A 17,599-nucleotide genomic window follows, 5' to 3' on the forward strand; every position below is an offset into this window, starting at 1 on the left:
GGACAAGCCTTGATCACCAGATACAAATACAGAAAGCAACTGCAGTCACTTTATCTCATGGCAGATCTCCAGTCTATGGTGCAGAGGACACAGCACAGTGCAGGGATTATGTCTGTGCTCACCCAGCAAATGCATCTGCTGGAGGATGAACATCTTAAAGCACTGGTACAGGGCCTAAATGCAGCCACTGAAACCTGAGCCCCGCAGGGAGGGTGGGGCTGACCTGCAGTGATGCAAAGCCCGATTGTGCCAAGTCCCCTCACACCAGACACAAGAGACACATAAAAGAAATGGCTTTGGACTCTTTTGACAGCTTCCCCCTGTTCAATAGCAACAGCCACAAAACCACTGCAGAGTTGTCATCTCTTTGATACTGGGAGGTGGCAATGCTGGCACCTTCCCTTAGCTGCCAGCTCACTCCCTGAGATGAGAAGGTCCAAACACCTGCTCTGCCTTGAGTCAGCCTCCTGCAGAGGCTGTGGACAACATGCTGAGCACAGGGGATATCCTTAGACAAGTATCCTTGTTGGCCCTGCCAAGACAGGCAAGCCCATGCTGCTGGTCATGGTGTAAGGTGGGCCCCAGATGGCTTTGTGCTTACTGAAGTTATCTGGGCCTAGACTGGTGGAAACCAAAGCCCATGGAAAAGCCACAGAGGAAGGGATATTTCCATGGCCCAGACTTTGTGCTTAGGGCCAGAGAGGCATCCACATATTATTCATAACCATAAACCCATGAGGTTGTCACACAAATAGTGACAATCACCTGAGCCTCCTGCAGGTCTCCCAGCTGCCCTTCCTCCCCATCTACAGAGGTTCTCCAACACCACCACCACCTTCCCACTTTTACAGCCAGTCATAAATACCAGATAATTATTTTTTTACAGCTGCATTGGGAGGTATGCCAGGTAATTTCATATGACTGTTCTCATACTCAATTCAAGAAGATGATCCAAAGACTGAAGTAACTTCCTTGAGGCCAGAGTGAGTCAGTTACTTTGTCCCTCTAAAGACATTCTGAAAGGCTAAGGACATTCTGAAAGGCTTTTCAAACCATAGGAATGGTATAAAAATAGGTACAGAGAGAGGTGAACAGCCAGCACAGAACTGCACAGGCTTTTGCAGAACTGGCCTTGCTTCAGGGATCAAGCTTTTTAATGAGGAGTGTGTTACCAAAGCAGCAGGTTCCATGAACTGTTACTTACCAAGCACTGAAGCCTTCACAGTGCAGATCTGGTGAGCCTGAGAGCTCTCAGCTCATGCCATTAGTGGCTTTTAAGGCACGAGGGCAGGCAGGACAGGCCAGTGGCTGGCAGGGCCTGGAACACGTTGCAGGTACCACTGCACGGGTGCTGTGCGATGGGGTGGACCAGCCACGTGAGCTCTGCATCCAGCGTTTTGTGACAAAGGTGGCCATGTCATGCTGTTGTTGCACTCAGAATGTGTCATGGGACAGGAGCCTGGAGCCACATGACCTCTGTGAGTGGGACAGGTGACTTGCATGTTGCTTCTTCCTTAACAGTGAGTCAGTGCCCAAAGATGTCCCAAAGAAGCTCTCTGTGGCTAGGAACCAATCTGGCTGCAATGCAGCACACTCTCAGGGTCTGCAGGTCCATCCTGCATCCCAAGAGACAGGGGCTGTCTGCAGAGGCCTGGGAAGTTCCTCTGGGACCCTCCATGGGAAGGACACAGACATGTCCCACAGCAGGATTCCCACCTCAAACACCAGGCAAGGCACAGGGTGCTGCATATTAGCTTCAGATCTATCTGCTTCAGCTCTTTTCAAGTGACAGATTTTCGCAATGCCCTCTTGTCTGCTCTAAAAGGAGAAGCAAATCCTGTATCAATGGTAACCACAAGAAGCTGGAATAATTTTGAGTACATGTTTTCAAAGACTGTGACAAAGATACTCAGCCTTGAAGGATAAGGGTGTGTGGGCAGTGAGGTTTGCTTTGCTTTTATCTTGGACAACATTTTTCAATGCCTGGTATCTCAGCAGCTGCATTTCTGACCCCAGGGAGTTATGACTCACTGTTTGCAAATCTCTGAGCCACCAAATTGAAGGTATGCCTTGCAAAGCATGATTCTAAACTGAAATGCTTATAAGTGGGTGTTACAGCTCTCCAGTTATTCTGTTCCAGCACTCAGGGCTGGTTCCATATTGCTGCCCAAATTTCTGGCAAATAGAAATTAGCACCTCTTACTTTGTTTAGATAAACAGGATCTCTCAGGGTTTGTCTTCTTCAGTGAAGTTCTCAACCAACCCGTGAGCACTGAGGCTACAGAAGATGCATTATCCCACCTATCCCAGCACAATGCCAGCCTGAGGAAATCTATTCTGCCCACCAACATCAGAGCTGAGGCTGGCCCTCTGGGGGCTAAGGCTGTCTTTCAGCTGCTTTCTGGGTGACCTGTGTGGGGTTAAGTGAGCCACTGGCTGCCATCCTTTCTGTTGGAATACATCAGTTTGCTGACTCAAGGACAAACAACACAAATGTTTTATCAAACATTTCTTAGCAGGCAGGCAGGAGAGCTTTGTGTGGGTAGCCCAAGGCCTTCAGAGAAATAAATAAGAACAAATGACCAAAAGATCCTCACATTTCTTTTTTCCTTGATCATTACTGTTTTTCTTATCAGGAAAGTGTCTGCATACAGTTCTGCAGACCAATGCTGTTCACAAGGGGTTAATGCTCCCTCTCTTTGGGAGACCTGTGATGGGAAGGAATCACCACCATCCATCTGGCAGGGCATGATGAGGCTGTCTCTTGGGAAGGGGCCACTGCTGACCACCACATCCACACATGTCAGGGTCCATGAACAGCTGGGCTTGGGTCAGAGGTTTTGGTCCAGCCAGGCAGGGGCTCAGGGGTGCCTTTGCTGGAGAAATGGAAATCCCAGCTGACACTTCACAGAACAGGATCCAGGATGGCCCCTGCCAGAAGATTCACAAATTTAGTAACCTGGTGAGAAATCTGCATTATCTCACTGCTTGAAGTCAGAGCTCTTGGAGGGAGCAAGACAACTGCCAATCTGTAAATGACCCCCTCTTGTTTGCTGTCAGTGGGATCCTCAACTTCCTGCTGCGTGTGGCAGATCCTGCAAAACTGAAGCTTTAAAATCCAGGTTTAAACTCTCTGTGAACAACAGGCTCCTAGGTAGATACACCAGCATGTGCTTTCCTTTCCAAAAGCAAGCTGAGGAAGAGGAGTTGCTCCATATGAAGATAGCAACTCCCTTACTGTGCAGAGTGGCAAGTGACAATTCATTGCCAGACTTCATTGCCACTGAGGATGGATGGACCACAGAACTGTACTGTTCTCAGGTCGGTCCTGGCACCACATTTGCCAGACCTTAAAGGGTCAGGAGGAAAAATGCAACAGCACTTATCAGAGAGATGGGCACTAAATCCCACCGCAGTCCCGTGACACCCGGGCACTGCATCACTGCACAGCCTTTCCCTCACCTTCCGTCCTTCAACCCGGGCACAAACCACCTCCTGAACGACCCCAGCAGCGGCACTGCACACCCAGAGCCTGGCAGGCAGCAGGAAGGCACAATGAAACCTGCAGATCCTTCACCCCGGGGGACAAAACACCTCCTGAAGCGACCCCAGCAGCGGCACTGCACGCCCCGGAGCCTGGCCGGCAGCGGGAAGGTACAATGAAACCTGCAGATCCCTGCAGCGCGAGGTGCCCGCTAGCCCGCAGGTCCGGGCGGTTCTCACAAACAGCCCATCACAAACAGCCTCAGCGGAGGCTGCTGCGGGAGGCAGCCGGGTCCTGCCCGCCATTGTTTGTTGTCGTTGCCAAGGTGAGGCTGCAGCGACCGGGGCGTGGTCGAGTGGGCGGTGCCGAGGGCGGGGCCTCCCCACCGCGCCCCCGCCGGCACCGCCCCTCCGGCGCGCCACGGGCGCCCCCTGGCGGCGACGCGCGGCCATGGCGGGGGTGCGGCCGAGGGGACATGGCCGAGCGGACAGGGACATGGCCAGGGGGCAGGCGAGGCTTTTTGTCACCCCTCACCGCTGGGAACCGCCTCATCGCCCAGTCTGGATGGGGCACAAGTGTCACCGCTGCCTGCAGCTGCCGGCCAGCCCAGGTCAGGGATCTCAGCACAGCCTCTCAGGTGCTCCTACCTTGATTCTGCTGCGGGTTCTTGCAATGTATTGATCTCTGTGATTTCAGCCAAACGCGGCTGCTGTTGCCTCCATCACTGACCCTGGGAGGTCGCAGCCCTGGGGTAAACAAGCAGATGGAGAGGTGTAATTCTCTGTCAGGCCATGCAAGGATTTGCAGATCTGCAGCACAAGGGTGAGATGAAGCTGCTGCCACAGGAGCCAGCAGGTCTCCCCTCTGCCCATAGCAAGGACACCCAGCCTCCTCCTCTAGAGCCCGGAGGACAGCAGGTTCCTGCCTCCTTGGTTCTCAGCATCTGTCCTTTCCAAGTATGCACTTTTGCCCTTCTCTCTTCTCCTCTGGCTTTGCAGATGCCAGTCCACCAAAGGTATTTTCAAGCTGTGGGTGTAGCCAGGTCCTGTGTGAACTGTGAAGTACTTGAGTGGCAGCCTTGATCAGACTCTCATTTTTTAAATATAGTTATAACAGCACTGTTCCCTCAATCCAAAACATACTCTGATCCTGTGACAAAATCCAGAGCCACTCAGCCCAAGGCAGCTCTCCTTGTGTGGACCACATACCTAGCTCAGCTTTTCCATTTTAATTGTACACGTGTAGCAGATTTTTTTCATTTACAGCCTGCCAGTGCCTGCCTATGGCTATTTCAGTTACATTTTCAGTAAGCTTTAAGAAGAGTTTAAAGTACTTTTTAAATGATGAAATGCCCTCTTTTCCACGATTTTTTTCTCCTTATTTCAACAACACTCATCACACAGTAGTCTCGCCCCTTGCAGGACTCACAGATGCTCTCCCACATTCTTCCAGAAGGTTTTCCCTGTGTTTACCAATGCTTCAGACAATTGCTGTGCACAGGCAGGTTTCTTTCATTATTTTTTCCTGAGTCTTGTGGTCTGACAAGGAGAGAAAACCAGATGTTTTTTTTAGACCAGGAAAAAATTATTTTAAAGAAAGGTGAGCACTATAAGGAGTGGAGAGGGAGGGGCTACTGCAGATAAGTAACTTGAAAAAATCCAGAGGAGCAGCCCCTGGACAGACAGTGCCCCATCACTACTTTCTTTGTGAAAGCACAATGTGTTTCAGAGTAGCTGAACAAAGAGTAGAAACCAAGCTCCAACCAGCTCCCCTAAGTCCACCATTCCATGGAAATCACAAGCAAACCCCAAATAAGAATAATGGTGTGTTTTGCTTGGCAGAGGCTCAGTGTGAGTTGTGCTGACAAGCTAAAAAATGAGACTGTAAAAACAATGAAACTGGAAGAATGTTGTTGTTCTTTTTCTCCAGCTGCTTTTTGAGGGCCTTAGCAAGGCTAAGCAGACTCTGCCATCACTCAGCCACCTCATACCTGTGCTCTCATGACTGGCAACTACCAACACCTTGCTCTGAATAAAGAGAGAGAAATGCCCTCTGCCTCCCACTGGCAGCCAAAAGGCTGATTTCACCTACACAGAGTTAAATGGTGAAACACCAATAAAATCTGAAGCAGGGAGGTTTTTTCAAGATCACTGATAGATTTGTACTAAAATCTTCAAGGTGTTGCCAGCATGACTTCTGGTACACATACCCAGCCCTGTTTATTCTCTTCTGTCCCTGACCTGGGCTCCTCAGAGAGCAACACATTGTATCGTGGTGCAAGCTCCCCTCTGGCATGAGGATCACAGCAGAATAAATCCTGTTCCCTGCTGCTACAGGCTGCAGTGTGCTTCTGTAGTCACAGCCAACCACTCCTTCTAGAAAACAACTTCTCCTTCCCTCCTTGAGAGCAAATTGCTCTGACAGATGACACAGCTCTGAGTTTGGCATCAGCCCTGTGTAAACACAGGAGCACAGGGCCTTTCCTGGGGTGCGGTTCTGGTCATGGCCTTTCCTGCCAGAGGCATTTATTGGCCCACGATGGTGCCTCAGCCCTGGCAGATGGCTCCATCCGGCTGTTCCCTCCCACTGCTCCAGCCCTGGGGCTGACACACCCTCTCCCCAGCACAGGGGAGCTGGGGCAGTGTGCCAGTGCCTGCATGGCACCAGGAGCTGCTCACCTCTCTCATGCTGCTTCCTGACCTGCAGCTCTCTGCTGGAGGGGGACATTCCTTGCAATGAGAGAACAAAAAAACATATAGACACAAAAAGCAGTTCTGAACTCCTGTCTCTCTCTGTTACTTGGCACCAGGCCTGGGTAGCCAGATATGCACACAGGCACTGCACAGCCTGCAGGCTGTCCCCAGGCTGTCCCTGGAGCTGTCCCAGCCACCATCACAGCCAGCCAGGGGCCACCAGCAGCTGTGACTGACCCCATGCATGAAGGACAGCCTGGGCACTGCTCACAGGGCAGTGGCAAGAAGGGCCTGTAGAGCCAAACTCAGCCTTGAGCAAGCCCAAAGGCAGCACCTTTTCAACCCAAAGACAAATTTAGTCTATGTGGTAGGGCTGAAGTCTTGAAACAGATGATGCACAGGCTCAGCATGCCTCAATTATCACAATTAGAAATGGATTCAAACACGGGGTTAGTGTACAGCACTCTGGTTCAGAGCTCACCAGGGATGGGTCACATATTGAAACTGGCATTCACCAGCCAGGTCAAATCCAGCCTCTGAGATGAACCCATTGGAGAGAAATTTTTGGCTCGGGACAACTGAAGCCCAATTATTTCCAGACATAAGGGACATATGCATTTATTTCTTTCCCTCCCTTTACCAGGAGAAATTGCCCTAAGGGAGAGAGGGAAATAAGAGCTGCATGCGTTATTAAAGAGGCCGACTGGAGTTCATTTATTCTGTGTGACACATGGAAGGACAGTGACAGCCCTTCCTAGCAGAGGAACTTGCAGACCCAACCAGGGAGTCCCCAGATGCAGCACTGCTGGCCAGCCTTTAATTAGAGGTGGCTGTTCTGCTCAGCCTCTCATGTTTCACAGTTGCTTCCCCCTGAACATGCCTACCCAGCTCCAGGCCCCAAAGCCCAGCACTTTGGAGAAGGCCAAGATAAACAGGCTTTTCCTGGAGAGCAGAGGGACTTGGAATATTTCCCTGGCTGGAAACATGAGGCCGAGGAGGTGGAACCCACCCCTGCAGGCATCTCCTGCTGTGCTGCTGGAAGAGAACACCACTGTCACTGAAACACGGTGACAAAACTACCTGCTTGTGCTAGGATATGCTTACAGGGCGAGTTGCCAAATTCACAGGCATTTATGTATTTACCTACATAAATCAAAGGGAAATTGAAGTAATTTGCCAAGAAAATTTCCATAACAGGAATTTGGGGGTGGGGGGGGGGGGTGGTAAGAGAAGAAAAGGAAGACTAGCTGAGAAATTATGCTGTTTTGAACATAGCACACCAGGAGACATCCCATTCTATTTAGCCTTTGCCAAGGGGCTGTTTGACTCCATATCCAAACACGTAATTTAGGAAATCCTCTTCCGATACTTGGCAATCTCAGGCCAAATCAAAGAATTATCTCTGTGACTCTATTAGGATCTTAAAGAAAGATTGAGTCCTGGATCACATTATGCAAACATGAAAGGTCTGCTGTCCCACAGGGCTCACAGGCAAAAGCCCTGCTCTGGCAATCACAGCAGACAACATCCATTCCTTGCTTTTATCTGCCTTAGATATTTGAGAATAAAGTGTCAATCACCTCTTCCCCAGTCATGTGTTAAACCACTAACATTTTCCTTTCCCCAGCTGTCTTCAGTCAGTGCAGGGCTGGTTATCATGCCTTGGCTACCTGCAGCACTTCTACTCTGGCATCACCAAGCTGTCAATTATCTGTGCTTTTTTTTAGCAGAAAATTTGGGTTCATCTTAACTCTATTTGTGTTAAACCTCACCTTCCAGAGCAAAGTGTGCCAGGTCAGTGAGATGAACTGTCCCAATTTGAGGCTCATTAATTCAACAGCATAATCAATCCATCCCTTTGCAGTGCCTGGTGCTACATCCCAGTGCCATCCACACTGACACCTCCTCTGGGCCGTCCTATGCTCAACACTTCCCAATGCCTTCCCATCCCTGTGCCCAACACTTCCCAATGCCTTCCCCTCCCTATGCCCAACACAGGATTGACATCTCTGGCCCCTGGAAGCCCTGGCAGGAACCAGCCACTACTAAAAGCATGGAGAAACAGAGCTGCTTTGTGCCGTGGCAGGAGACGAGGCTGAGGAGCACCTGAAACCCCTGAGTATCCCGTAATATTTGTTATAGTTGTTTTTCCTCTCTTTTTCGGGCAGAAAAAGAAGTGAGAAACCCCAGCATGGCCAAACAAGCAGCGCTTGACCGGCCCCGAGGCCCGCCCAGCCCTGGGAGCTCAGCACGGGCAGGGTCCCAGCGCCCAGCGGGAACACCCGAGCTCGCCGATAAGGCCGGGCCGCCGGGAAGCGCCGGAACTGCGCGAAGCCGAAACCACCCCCGGGACTCCGACAGAGCCCGCCCAGCTTCTCACCTCAGGCCCGGCCTCAGGAAGGCGGGGAGGAGAGGAGGAGGGGGCCGGGCCTCCAGCGCCGGTGGGCGCCGCCATCGCGCGCCTCCTCCCCCACCGGGCGCCGCCATCTTGTGCCGTGCCCGTACAGCGCGGGCGCTGCCATCTTGTGCCCTCCCCGCGCGGTGTGCCGGCCATGGCGGGGCTGCCGTGCCGCCTGCTGCTCCTCTGCCTGGCGGCCGCCGCCGCCAGCGCCGATCTAGTGCTGGAGGAGGTGCGGCGCTCCCTGGACCTCAGCACGCACCTGGCCAAGATCTCGGCCGAGCTCAGCCTCGCCAATGCGCCGGGCGGCGCGGCCGCCTCCACTTTCCTGCTGGCGCTGGAGCCCGGGCTGGAGCCCCGGCTAGCCCACCTGGGCGTGCAGGTGAGCGAGGGGAGCGGGCACCGAGCGCCGCGCCCGGGGGGCCGCGGGCGCTGCCCGGCCCTGCGCCCGAAGGGACACGTCGGCACTGCCGGGTCCTCAGCGCCGCTCCCGGATCCCGCGGCCGGCCGGGAGTGGGGGTGTGTGCCGCGGGGTGAGGGCGGGGGTGGCAGGCCTGGAGGCCGTGAGGGGGCGATTCACACCGACAGGCTGGGCACGGGTCGCCGCCAGCACGGACGGAGCAGGGCTGGCAGCCCGAGGGGACGGGGGGCACGGCCCTTACCCACAGGAGGATCGGAGGAGCAGTAGGACTATATTTCTGTTGTAGCCTCAGAGGTACTGTCACTTTAGATAAACTCAGAGAGGGGTACGTGCAGAGAGGGGTACATGCAGTGCTCTATAGTATATCTGTATGCAGAGTTCTGTCGTATACCTTGATGAATATTCTCATTCGTGCAACTTACGGTGACTGTGCCGGCTTGGGAACCAGGCTGAGGGAGCATGGGAACACACAGCACACTGATCCCATATGTTGTTCGGGAACAGGTGAAAGGCGAGGAAGAGGAGGAGAACGCCTTGGAAGTGAAAGAGACCAAAGTTAAGGGCAAAAGGTGAGTATCACCCTCTAAGGTGAATACCTAGAGGTGTGCATGGGGAGTTCCTAACTCCTCACAGTGAAGCAGAGATACTCCCCCAGTTCCACACACCTAGAGATCAGGAGTATTTTCTTCCTCATCTGTGCTCAGTCTCTTGTACTCAGTGCCTTGAATAATGCCCTGGCCTCCTGGGACACCAGGTGAGAGAAGTGTTTGGTCATGCTCTTTCCCATTCCTCCATTCTGAGCTCTCAGACAGTTGGCAGTGGTGACTACAGCGAGTTTAGTGCCCTGTGGCAGTGCGTAGAGCATCACAGAGTGCTGGGTGCCATGGCCCAGTGCAGGCTCTTCCTGCTGCCAGGAGAGAGGATGCTGCTGTTTGCATCAGGCTCTCTACTGCCAAGCTTGGAATATTATGTAGGTGCTGCAGGCAGGTGTTTTCTGAGCCATGAGAGCTGAGAGGTGAGCGGTGCCTTTGAAGTGGCTCAAAAGCACCGTGCAGCTGGGTTTGAAGAATACAGTAGCTGTGGAGTTAAGATGCCAGGGTAGACCTTGGCTTCTGACATGGCTGGATGTCTCATGTGATCCTGCCCTTGGGCCACCAGGCATGACATATGGAGCATGTTTCATTCTGGCATCACCTCGGTCTGTCCAGTCCAAATCCCTACAGATTTGGTGGAGTCTCAATCCATTCTGTAGAACCTCAGTCCAAAACCTTGCTCCCATTCTGGCCATTAATTTCAGATCCTGTGGGCAAAAATCTGAGAATAAACAGACTTTGTGGGAACAGGTGCTTAAGATGTTTGTGATTTGTCTTCTGGACTTATGCCCATGCTTCCTTTAATGCAGATAATTCCTGTAATCTGGAGAATGCAAAAAAAAACTCTCGCTGAAGCTTTATAAATGCAGGATTAGGGAGTGGTATGTCACTATTCCTCTTCCCAAAAGGAAACTAGGTGTTTTTTTGTGAAGCAAAGACTGAAACTCTGCCTGGACACAGTTCAGCCTGTGCTGCTTCCCCAGCACAGTAATCACACCTGCTGGAACAAGATAACTCTATGTCTTGGAGGGGCAAGTGAAATACCTGCCCAAATCACACATTACACATGTGATACGTGGTCACCTGTCCCCAGGGGATGTTGCAGTGGATGGAAGTGAATGCTCTCTCCAGGGAGGTTGCACCTTCTTACCCGTTCTTCTCCCTTCCAGTGGGAAGTTCTTCTCGGTGAAGCTGCCCTCTCCTTTGGCCCCAGGAGCCAAGGTCCGTGTCTCTGTTGAAATGGTTTTCACACACGTCTTGCAGCCCTATCCCACCCACATCACCCAAAGTGAGAAGCAGTTTGTGGTCTTTGAAGGAAATCACTATTTTTACTCACCATACGTCACCAAGACCCAAACAACCCGTGTCAAGCTGGCCTCCAGGAATGTGGAGAGTTACACCAAGCTGGGCAACCCTTCCCGCACTGAGGACACGATTGAATATGGCCCCTTCAAGGACATCCCTCCATACAGCCAGGTAAATTTCGGTGCAAAGGGGTTGTGGCTCTGCACAGAGCATCTTCCAGACATGGAACATGTGTCTCAGAGGCTGCAGAGTGGGAAACTTTCACGTAGAAATCACAGGTCAGCCATGAGTTAAACTGTGTGCCGGGAACACGTGCATCTGCCAAGGAGGGTTCTCTGTGCCACACGGAGTGGATCATTGTGAGGGGAGCTTGCTACTTCCTTTAGATCTGACAGTTTATCTTTTTTCCCTCGTTAGGACACTCTGAAGGTGCACTATGAAAATAACAGTCCCTTCCTGACCATCACCAGCATGACACGAGTCATTGAGGTGTCTCACTGGGGTAACATTGCTGTTGAAGAGACGGTTGATTTAAAGCACACAGGAGCAGTGCTGAAAGGGCCTTTCTCCAGATACGACTACCAGAGACAGCCAGACAGTGGGATCTCTTCAGTCAAGTCTTTTAAGGTGGACATTTTGCACATGTGTTTTTATAACTGTGACTTCCCCTTTTCTTAGATCCCCAGAGGAAAAAAAAAATTGCAGTTGTCCTTTGCCTTTTGTTTGGTAACCATACCTGAGTAATAAGGGAATATTAAAAATCTGGTCTATTTTCAGAGAAAGCTTGTGCTGGATAGGAATAGCTTTTGGAAGCAGCATTAGGAGGTTAGACACTATTGCATTTGCTGGTCTAACAGACTGCATGTACAGGGGCATGTGGTGTTTTCCACACTTCAACCCCTCCAATCTCAGGGATCCTCTAAATCCCTTACCCCTATATTGAGATCTCTGCTTTGGGTTTTCCACCGTGCAAGAACCATTCATTCTGCCCCCACCCCCTTACTTTCAGAGTTGCCTCTCTGTCATATCCTCCTCATGTTGAACAGTATTAATTGGAAACTCACCCATTCATTCCTTGCTCACAAAGCACTCCACAAGAATTAAAGCTGTGGCTCTGCTAGCCAGATGTAAAAAGTGTTATGTGTTCTCATCTGAACCAAAACCTTTCTCATTGCTTGTAGCCTTCAGGATTGATTGTTGTAATTCTCTAGGGTGGTGCAGCCAAACAGAAATCTCATTTTGTTGAGTGTAAAGCTAGCAAGCCCAGTCAGCTAGGGCAGCAAGTTGGAGTGAAAAGGGAATTGCTGTCCTCGTGGGCATGATGATCCCTTGCTGTCTGGGGAGTTTGAAACTCAGCTGGAGAAAGCACATTCATTTGGATGCCAAGTGATTTTAGTGCTGGCAGCCACTTGTGGGATTGCTTATAATAGCACAATTTTACCACTCAGATCAACTGAATGGCCATTTTGTCATGTCTCATGTGGGAGCACAGTTTCTCAATGCTTACCAGCCTTTATTGGTTTTGCCAGTTTCACTGAAAGTCACTCCCCAGTGCACTCACTGCTGCTTCTCTCCATACAGACCATTCTCCCAGCTGCTGCTCAGGACGTCTATTACAGAGATGAAATTGGGAACATCTCCACCAGCCACCTTCTTGTCCTGGATGACTCTGTGGAGATGGAGATCCGTCCCCGATTCCCGCTTTTTGGGGGCTGGAAAACCCATTACATCATTGGCTATAACCTGCCAAGCTACGAATACCTCTACAATCTTGGTGGGTTGCTGAGGGGGAAGGGAATAAAAAACATCCTCGTGTGTGTTTTAAGGTAGTTGCTGTACAGAAAAGAATTGAAAGCTGTGGTACACAGGACCTTAGCAACAACAGTTGCCAGCTATTTTTTCTAGAATATGCAAATCTACCTTTTTTATGCTTCCTTCAGGTTTTTGTAGACATCTGGTTAAAATATATATGAGTGAGCTAGTGCCCCCTGCTGCACAATTATCCATGCAAATTCTGCTCCTGCTCTGGGTGGGAGCTGAGTTTCAAGGCTGTCCCTTGTTCTCTGAGGAACTGTAACCACTCTCTGCTCTGCACTTTTAGGTGATCAGTATGCCCTGAAGATGAGGTTTGTTGACCATGTGTTTGATGAGCAAGTTACAGACTCTCTGACTGTCAAGATTGTCCTGCCAGAAGGAGCCAAGTAAGTGTGATTCCTCCTGGCTTGTTACTGCAGACAGTGCTATGTTGGTGGCACTTCTCCAGTCTGCTCTAATGGCCTGGGGACAGTGAATCAAAACCATGACTGTGCGTATGGAGGAGATCTTGGAACACAGCTTTGCTTCCTTGTAGAGCATTGTTTAAACTGCATAATTTACCTTGTGCTAGAGGCTACAACTGCCCAGATGAGTTTTGAGTTACACCATCTCAAAGACCATAGGGTCATATGGGACTGTCTGCTTTTACCCACAGGAATATCCATGTGGACAGCCCCTATGAAATCAATCGTGCCTCAGATGAGCTTCACTACACATATCTGGACACTTTTGGACGTCCTGTTATTGTGGCACACAAGAGCAACCTGGTGGAGCAGCACATCCAGGACATCGTGGTGAGTGTGGCCTCTGAGCAGTTGTGCCTCTCTAAATTCAGCAGCTTGGTCAAAACACCTAAGAAATAAACACTGACTGGACTGCTTGGGTGCTTCTGCTGCTGCCTGAGGAGTAAACCCTGCAGTAACATGGGGCACTGCTCAGTGTTTGGAACTTCTCTTGTAGGTTCATTACACCTTCAACAAAATCCTGATGCTGCAAGAGCCTCTCTTGGTGGTTGGAGCCTTTTACATCTTGTTCTTCACTGTGATTGTCTATGTCAGGCTGGATTTCTCCATCACCAAGGTCTGTATGATGAAGAGCCCTGTGGGAATATAAGCAGATTTCTCAGCTGTTGAACGATGATTTTTCATACCAGTAATTCTCACTGAATGTTCCTGCCATTCCAATGTGTTACTGGTTGTTTCAAGTCCTGTGTTTGTTCAGCCTGAGCACTGGTACTCCTGTAGGGCTGATCTCCTGTCATAAAGCTAACTAGAGTTTTGCTTGCTGCATAAAAAGGGATCCCCCTGAGAAGAAGGGATGTCTGCAGTTCTCCTTCTGAAGTGTTTTCACTGTTAAACTATTTGTTGGGCTGGACTGAGTGCTGAAAGCACTAATCAGCACTTGCACCATTCACTTAATTACTGTCAGTTGACTTAATTGGAGAGGGAACAATTTTCATAACAGTCCTGTGGCAGATTGCAGGCATGGCTTGATGCAGGTCGGAGATATGACTGCTTTGATCTTCCCCCCTGTCCTCTTGCAGGATCCAGCTGCTGAAGCCAGGATGAAGGTTGCCTGCATCACAGAGCAGGTGCTCACTCTGGTGAACAAGAGGCTGGGGCTGTACCGCCACTTTGATGAAGCAGTGAATAAATACAAGCAGTCACGGGACATCTCCACCCTCAACAGTGGCAAAAAGTCTTTGGAGATGGAGCACAAGGCCCTGACAAATGAAATAGCCTCTCTGCAGTCTAAACTGAAGACAGAAGGCTCTGACTTATGTGATAAAGTAAGAAATTCAAATTTATTTTATAAGCTCTCCTGTTCTTGGCTCTGTCAAGTATTCTGCAGGAGTTTTAGTTGGGCGTTTCTGCAGCCAGTCTAGGTTGGGTTTTTCCATCTGAAAATGGCTTGATCTCTGCAAGTGTGTGAAAACTGTTATTTTTGCAGTAATCTCAGTTATGCAGCCATGTAAATGTTGCTGGTAAACAGCTGCTTGTGCTGTTTCTTAAGCAGCCCTTGAACCAGCTGCATTTGTACAGGTTAATGCTTTTGTAACACAATCCTGATGCTTCTCATCGAGCTCATGGCAGTGACATTTAAGCAAAAAGTGGAAACTATCAACAAATTAACAGTTTTGACTCTACTACTCACACCAGTCGACCCAAAATCTTCTCCCTCATCTTTTACTTTCTTGCACATTTACATTTGGTGCTGACAGAGTTTTGGAAACGTGATGCTCCTCTGGGGGTGTTTTGCTCTACTATGTTGAAAGCCACAGCACAATGAGCACACACCCACTGTCCTTCCCTTCAATGTATTTTTAACACTTACCTGAAACAGCCACTTAACCCCAAGTGAGGGACACTTTGGTCTCTAAGATCCCTTTAGCTAATAGCCACTTTGGTTAATGTGTTATTTACCTGAAAGAGTAGCTCTGTCATTGCAGACCTCCCATCACACACCATGAACATTACCTGTAGGGACACAGCTTCCAGCAGTCAGAGCTGTGATTTAGCTTGAAGCCTTTAAAATCCATCATGAAATACTCTTTCACAGTCTCTTGGCAATATGGCTCCTGGGTCCTTGGAGGCCCTTTTATCTGCACTCCTTAGTTACCCATTCATGGAATATTCCTCATAATGTGATGGTTCAGGAAGCAACATTCAGGGATTCGAGATGTTTCTACTTAGCAAAAGATGAAGTCAGTGCTAGCATCTCTCGTCTCTTCTATTCCAGCTTCACTGTAGGGATTGTTTTGTTCTGTTTTGTCTCCTCTAATGCTCCCTGGGTTTGTCACCCTGCCAGGTGAGTGAGATTCAGAAGCTGGATGGCCAGGTGAAGGAGCTGGTGCTGAAGTCGTCGGTGGAGGCGGAGCGGCTGGTGGCAGGCAAGCTGAAGAAGGACACGTACATCGAGAACGAGAAGATGCACTCCAACAAGCGCCAGGACCTGGTCTCCAAAATCGACAACATCCTTGATGCACTCTAACTCTGCTTCAGCAACTGCAGGGGTGTGAAGGGAGGTGAGAATGATACACTTGGAGCCAAAACTCACTCCCAGCAAAATTAGGGGGAAAGTTGATGTGGAATGTCTGAAAGTGCATTTTGTTTTTAGATTTTTTTTATAGAGCCTGTCTGCTCGACAGCACGTGCTGTGCAAGGAACCAAGCCAGCATGTTTGGCTGGGTAATGGGATTTCTTTACCAGAGGTGAGACTCAGCCAAGTTATGAAACATCTCCTGCTTTTGGTTTGCCCTGTATAGATGTGCTCTGAGTAAATGCACACAAGGAGCCAGTCTGAGCACAGACACACTTATGGCAAAGCTGAATCTCTCAGCTCTGGAAAGAATAATAAAAGATACCTTTGTTCTACTTTGAAATAAAACAGTCACTGCCTTGTGTCTACGTGTTGTACTGGGGTTGGAGGAGGTGGAGGGGCTGGGCTGGCCCCATCCTGCCCACAGCCATGAGTGCAGTTCCCTGTGGAACAGAGTTCAGCCCTGACCACTCCTGCCTCTTGTGTGCCCTGAAGTCAGAGCTCTGCCACCTCACACAGCCCTGACCCAGACAGGGGAGAAGCCAAGCCCTTGTTCCCCAGGAATGTGCATGCACCTACACCCTTACAGGGAGAAAACAGAACCTGTCTGCCATCCTCTTCCTGTGTGCTGCATGTGACAAAAGTCCCTGCATTGCTTGTGCTACCCATGTAGGTCCTTACACTTAGATAACTTGGGAGTGTATGTAATCCCCTGCTAATAACAGTCTCCTAAGATTTTTTCCTGTACATCTTTGCCTTGGTTCACTGTTGAATGCTCCAGAAATGGATGCAGAGAGCAATATGGTTCTCCCCGACTGCCTTTGCCTAGCATAGTTGTTTAGATCAAAGTGGTTAGAGACCCTCATACAGAAAAAGCCAGAAGGGGCTGTGTCCCTCTGTTTGCCCTGAACTGCAGATGGTGGCAGCTGCCCCTGGGTGGGTGTGTGTGCAGGGCAGGGGTGGTAAGGGGTGTGTAGCCTTCTCCACTGGGCACCTGCAGTTCCTGTGGGAAGCAGATTCTGCAGAGAGTCTGGAGGTTGCCTGCACACCAGGCAAAGCACGTGGCTGCCCCACAGACCAGTGGCTCATGAGGAGACTGATGCCAAACGTGGCTGTGCTGGGGAGTGAAGGTTTGCCACAGTACTGCACAGGCACCCTGTGTGGCACACTGGCTTGAGGCAAATACAGCCCCCATGGCTCAGTGCTCCTGCCAGCCCTGTGCTTGGATCTGCACAAGCAGCAGGACACTTTCCAACCCTTTGCCAGGCTACCTGCCCTGCTGTTCCTCTGTGCTGGACCTACAAGCCCAGGTCTGTCACAGACACACTTGACCCTGCTCCATACTAGCCTCTTTTATCTGAGATAAAAGTTGTCCTTATCCTCTCCTGGAATACTTTTTCTCCTTGCACAGAGGATGCAGTTAGTTGGAAAGTCCTCTGCCCTAGACCACACAGCTTCCAAAGTAGTTTGTTAGTCAGGAGTGTTCTGCAGCAGGCCTGAGCCCAGGCACCCACCACATTGTCACCAGGTGCCAGCTCTGTCCCATGCCCACAAACCTCACCTGGCAGCAGAGTGAGCAAGCCTAAATCCCTGCCTATCTGCTCCCTGTGCAGGTGCTGTGGGGCACCCTGAGACAGTGAGTCCTGCCTGACCAGCTGCAAATAGCTAAAATCAAATAAATTGTCATTAATCCATTGAGCCAGAGCACACACCATACTCAGGGAGTACCAGGGACATCCAAAGCCAGACAAGGGCTGCCTGTTGCACCCAGCCAAAGCAGGCAGGTCCAGAGGATGAGGAGAAGGATCAAACTGGTGATCCCAAAGATACCCTTAACTCTCCATTCCCCCA

The 17,599-nt window shown here is 50.4% G+C and overlaps 1 protein-coding gene across 1 annotated transcript; it reads left to right on the top strand.

The window, feature by feature from the left end:
• Positions 1-8,697: 8,697 nt before the first annotated feature.
• On the top strand, positions 8,698-16,112 carry RPN1 (ribophorin I). The gene is made up of 10 exons (XM_036391098.1): positions 8,698-8,957; positions 9,501-9,565; positions 10,759-11,065; positions 11,312-11,521; positions 12,476-12,668; positions 12,996-13,095; positions 13,365-13,503; positions 13,670-13,789; positions 14,253-14,498; positions 15,518-16,112. The coding sequence occupies exons 1-10, from the start codon at positions 8,730-8,732 to the stop codon at positions 15,698-15,700; spliced, it is 1,791 nt and encodes a 596-aa protein (XP_036246991.1). The 5' UTR covers positions 8,698-8,729; the 3' UTR covers positions 15,701-16,112.
• The last annotated feature ends 1,487 nt before the right edge of the window (positions 16,113-17,599 follow it).

The sequence above is a fragment of the Molothrus ater genome, chromosome 11 (assembly GCF_012460135.2).
Source record: "Molothrus ater isolate BHLD 08-10-18 breed brown headed cowbird chromosome 11, BPBGC_Mater_1.1, whole genome shotgun sequence".
Taxonomy (NCBI): Eukaryota; Metazoa; Chordata; class Aves; order Passeriformes; family Icteridae; genus Molothrus; species Molothrus ater.